Source organism: Lolium rigidum, chromosome 3 (assembly GCF_022539505.1).
Source record: "Lolium rigidum isolate FL_2022 chromosome 3, APGP_CSIRO_Lrig_0.1, whole genome shotgun sequence".
NCBI lineage: Eukaryota > Viridiplantae > Streptophyta > Magnoliopsida > Poales > Poaceae > Lolium > Lolium rigidum.
Window position 1 is genome coordinate 73,492,529 of NC_061510.1, and position 4,961 is coordinate 73,497,489.

At 45.2% G+C, this 4,961-nt stretch overlaps 1 protein-coding gene across 1 annotated transcript; it reads right to left on the bottom strand.

Moving 5' to 3' along the window:
* Window positions 1–1,891: 1,891 nt before the first annotated feature.
* LOC124696825 (homocysteine S-methyltransferase 1) lies at window positions 1,892–4,695 on the bottom strand. Its single transcript, XM_047229488.1, has 7 exons — window positions 4,443–4,695; window positions 3,463–3,519; window positions 3,102–3,307; window positions 2,889–3,018; window positions 2,548–2,751; window positions 2,357–2,428; window positions 1,892–2,246 (listed from the first exon to the last, which is right to left on the bottom strand). Exons 1-7 carry the CDS (start codon window positions 4,596–4,598, stop codon window positions 2,097–2,099), a joined length of 975 nt encoding a protein of 324 aa, XP_047085444.1. The 5' UTR covers window positions 4,599–4,695; the 3' UTR covers window positions 1,892–2,096.
* Between the last annotated feature and the right edge of the window lie 266 nt (window positions 4,696–4,961).

The window sequence follows — 4,961 nt, forward strand, 5'->3', positions numbered from 1 at the left end:
CTATATCAAATGTAACAACAAGTGCTTTGCTCCTCATGAAGATTGATAGTATAATAAGAGCCTTTCTTAGGACGACATGTGATAAGGTCTCCGGTGGTAAATCCAAAGTCAATTGGACTACAATGTGCAAGACAAAGGAACGTGGATTTGTGGAGGCCTTGACATCCTCAATCTTGCAAAACTTGCTTCGGCTCTTCGCATGAGATGGCTTTCACACGAATTGGATGACAAGCCTAAACCTTGGGTTTGACTTGGGAACCCTTGCACCCCTCAAAACCATGATCTTTTCGCCGCGGCTACGGAAGCAACAATTGGCAATGGGAAGAAAAAAGAAAGCATTTGGTCAGGGAAGCCCTTGAAAATTACATTTGGGTGTCCGAAATTAACACCCAACAAGGCATCACCGGACAAGACATTGTCCAATTATCTAAGCTTTGGGAAATGCTTGACACCGTCCACATCAACAACACTTCAGACAAGATAATATGGAAGCTGACCAATGATGGGTGGTACAATACTCAGCTAGATCGGTTTAGAAGATGCACTTTTTGGGTCTCACTACCTCCTTCATGACATCCTTAGTGTGGAAGCCTTGGGCACATCCAAAGTGCAAAATTTTCGCTTCGTTAACCTTCAAAATACAGTTTGGCCAGCGGATAGATTGAGAAAGAGGCCGGCGAAATTGTGGACTTCACAAGTTATGTAACCAAGCATGAATTCATGCCGCACAACTCCTATTCAAGTGTAATTTTACCATTCACATTTTGGTCCACCTTGAAGAATTGGCTTGGACTACCCAAGAGAATGGTGTACCCATGCACAATGTTAAAGATCGGTGGGTGGAGATAATCGACAAAAAAAGATTAATGAGTGGAAATATCCATAAAAGAGGGCAATCAAAAAAGGCCATTTCCCCTCTCCCAATGTTGGTGTCTTGTAAAATCTGAAAATAAAGAAATGCACGAGTTTTCCAAAATATCTAACTCTACCACTAATATGATTTTGTCAAAAATCAAAGAAGAGGCGAATTTGTGGTGTCTAGCTGGGGCAAAGGTGTTGAGTAATGTAATGCCGCTAGAGCTCTTGGTCGTGGCCAAGAGTTGGTTTTTAAGACCTCTACAAAAAATCTCCTTAATGATTGAAAATGACAAATCTTTTGCCTTGTTTTAAGAAAGTGCTTTGTTTCCTGAATCTGTTGGTATAATCCACGACCACAGATAAATAGTATCTCCTTAACTATGACATTAGCTCTTAGGTAGAAAGCTTATGTTTATGGTATACTACGTATTTAGTATACCTTTTTAGTTATCAATGTCTTTCATCTCCATATTAATTTATTTTTCCTCGAGTTACTTACTTATTGGTGTCTGCAAAGTTAACATATTAATTCATTCCGAGAGTGCTGGATAGGAAAAGTACTTAATTAGATATGATATTTACGTCAATTTCAAAGATATTTAAAGCCAGGTGATAAACATTCTTGTCTTGTTTTATGATGTCTAACCACGTGTTAGAATTTCCCTATGGGCCAAGCCATCCTATACAAATTTGATCTGTAAAAGCTTGTTCATCTGTTCCAGAGCCCCCAAAATCCTTACAAGATTAAAAGATGTGCACACAATAACATACTAGCATGGGTATGCAACAAGTGCTTTTAGATTTGCAGATCACCAAGGTGAATAGTTGTTTTATTAGCAGGAGCCTCAGTAGTCATTAGGCGTGTTTTACTAGCATGAGTATGCAACAAGTGCTTTTAGATCTGCACCATAATCTTGGTAGACAACAAATTGATGGGCAAAATGTAGCTGGAGCAACTAAGTTGGAAATTTCTCGTAGGTTCATTTTGGTAAAGAACCTGACATCCGAACCTTTATCTCCCTCTACTACAATCTATACCCCAACCCATGACTGGATAACAAGTGCCCAAATTCGATTGGTGCACGTCAGCAGTACAAACCATTACTAATTAGACATTCTACACCGCAAGACAAGTAGACAACACCCTCATACGACGCGATTGGAAAGAAACCGCTACTACAAGCTCGAACAAACTACACGGTAGTATCTCGATTCTGAACTCTGAAGCGATGGATCAATCAATGCCCGGTCCTGCCCTTGAGGGCCTTGGAGACAGCCCGGATGGTCGACGGCGTCGTCCGGCAGCACCCTCCGATGAGGCTGGCGCCGGCCTCCTGCCACCTCCTCGCCATCACGTCGAAGCTCTTGCGACCGAAGCACTCGACGGGCTGTGTTAATTTTGCATCGCAAAAAACAGCCACTTGTTAGCGAAAATCATACGGAACATTCGAATGTGTCAGTAAACTGAAGAGAACTGAAGAGAGCAGTGTATACTCACCAGCCACCTCTTGGCCCTCCCGTCCCAGACCTCGCCGCTGTTGGGGTACACCGCGATCGGCTTCTCCGTTTGCTGTTGGACAGTAAACCGAAGGAATGACATTAGCGGGATGCAGCATTTTTCAGACTTGAGGCCATCAGGTGTTGTGACTGGGATAGTTGCTGTGGAAAGGGGAAGAAATTGTCTCAAACCTTCTTGAACTCGCGTATGATCCCCTCGACGAACTGGGGCGGCGTGCAGTTCACTCCCACGATGGCGACCTTCTCGCTGGCGTTTATGATCTGGAGGCAGTCTTCGAAGCTCTCACCCGAGCAGAGGTGTTGGCCGTCAACAGAGCTGAAGCAGATCCAAGAAGGGACTTGAATGTCCTCGTCCTCCAGCAGTTCAACCAGAGCCTGCACTCGTGGACAGTGTACATGTCAGCAAATGATGATGTACATGAAGACTTGGCCAGCAGTTTGTTTTTCTGCTAAGGTTTTCAAAGAAACATTTTGACTTCATCTCAGAAACTGCAGATTATTGATGAGCCTACCTGAGCCTCCATTTTGTTGGGAATGGCCTCGAACGCGATGAGGTCAGGTCTGGCACTCGCGAGCACCTGCAGCCGGCGCCTATGGAAGTCCTTGAGTTTCTCTACCGTGATATCGTCTCCATAAGATCCACTACAAAAAAAAATCAAGATTGTAAAATTCTATTGCTTCTGAAGCAGGTTTCAGAGACCATTTGCAGTGCTCCTCCTGCATACCTGTACTCTGAACCATCAGCGAGGTATGCCCCGTAGCTCCCGACGGATGCGGCGACGAGGGCGCGGTTGTAGACCGGCTTGGACTTCCTCAGCGTCGACTTCCAGAACTCGTCTCGTGCCTCCAGTGCCAGATGGACGCTAGTCCTCAGTAACCCTTCTGCCTCCTCGATGAGCAAACCTCTGGCCAAGAACCCTGGGATAGTTGCCTGCAGAAAGAACAACAAAATGGAAGATATCGTTACATTTCTCTTCTGCTGGATGTTGATGGATTCAGAGAATTGCTACGGGAGCCTCTGCTTGATTCAGGCGTGCTTAAACCCCACACAGAAGACTATCATAAGTGGAACAACAGCGATGATACCTGGTAGGAAGAGGAAATGATGACGTCGGCACCAGCTTCAAGATACTGCAAATGAACCTGCACATGAAAAAAAGAAGGGAGGAAGATGTTATGTTCACATCAGACTGAAACTATGGGCCACGCCACCGTAAAAAAAAGAAACTATGGGAAGGACAGAAAAAGCCTCATGTGTGCTCTTTGTTAGATAGATGTGAGGATATTTACCATATTTTTCTACACACTTTTCGATCTTCTTCGATAAAGTGGCATGGAGGTATTTTAGTACTCCTTCATTAGTGTAGGCCACCTCAGTCAACAGACACTGACCGGGAGGTGATGGTTCAGGATGGCAAATGCGTGAAATGTTTTCAACTAAAATTGGCCTGGTTTTGCAGTAGTGTTCAACATAATTCAGGTGTACACACTATAATATAATACTCCCTCCATACCGGTTTACAGGGGTATTATGCATTTCGAGAAAAAAAGTTGACTACTAATTTAGTCAATAAAATATAAGATATGTGGTTGAACTTATTTTTCGAAGTGGTGTTCTGCTAGTAACGTGAAGGAAAAGATAAGGACTAAATTAATCTGAACACTCCAAGAATGTTTCAACAACCATCTCTCTCAAGAAAGTAGGCGATCTAAATGCTAGGTAGGTGAGGGAAAAAAACCCTTGTTATTGTCCTGGTCATCACGAAAAAATCATTATACTACTGTACTACGTTTGACTTGGACCATATTTGCGTAGAGATAGAGTTGATTATAATAGCCATAAAGCACATACCCTAATGCCAAACCGTGTCAAAATAGGACAACAAATACCAGTTAGTAACAGATTTAACTAATTAATCAGTTGGCGCGTCGTGCTGTCCTGATATACTAGCGTGCACAAGGAGAGAAAGACAGATCGTATACTCTTCATGAACTCATGGCATTGGTATGAGGCTTGCGCATGCAGGCACGTCGTCCGGCCAGCCGGTTAAGTTAAGGTAAATTACCTCCTTGATGAGGTTGGGCTTGGTGATGAGGCAGGCGGCGCTCCAGAGCGGGTCGTTGATGTCGGCGCCGAGCGCCTCCAGCTGCGTGGCGAAGCCGCCGTCGATCACCGCGCACCCGCCGGCTTTCTTCACCAGCTCCTCCACCACTCCGGCCATCTCGATCGACGATTACACCGGCTTGCTTGCGCAGCTCTTAACACCACGAAGACAAAACTGCCGCGAGCAGGCCAGCTGGGGGAAGCAGAGCCGATGGCTGAAGGGGACGCGACGAACGGGCAAGAAGACGCAGTGGTATATATAACGGCGAAACGGCAAGAGCCTGCTGTGGCAAGGTGGAGATGGACCGGCGGGGATCGAGAGGCCGGATGGTAGGTAAGGGAAGACTTAATTTGGGCAGAGAAGCAAAGCAGCAAAACGGATCGATCACACCCAACGTACGCGGACCGGTTCGTGGGGTAGGTGCAGTCTTGTCTAGGATGGATTGCTTTCAAGTTTTTTGATCTGGTGACCGACGCAACA

Bases quoted from the DNA above. Each gene is read 5' to 3' on its own strand.
- LOC124696825 (XM_047229488.1), bottom strand. From the start codon at position 4,598: ATGGCCGGAGTGGTGGAGGAGCTGGTGAAGAAAGCCGGCGGGTGCGCG. The intron at 3,308-3,462 runs GTATCATCGCTG...TTCTTTCTGCAG, and splicing joins TCATTTCCTCTTCCTACCAG to GCAACTATCCCAGGGTTCTT. The intron at 2,429-2,547 runs GTTTGAGACAAT...ACTGTCCAACAG, and splicing joins TCATACGCGAGTTCAAGAAG to CAAACGGAGAAGCCGATCGC.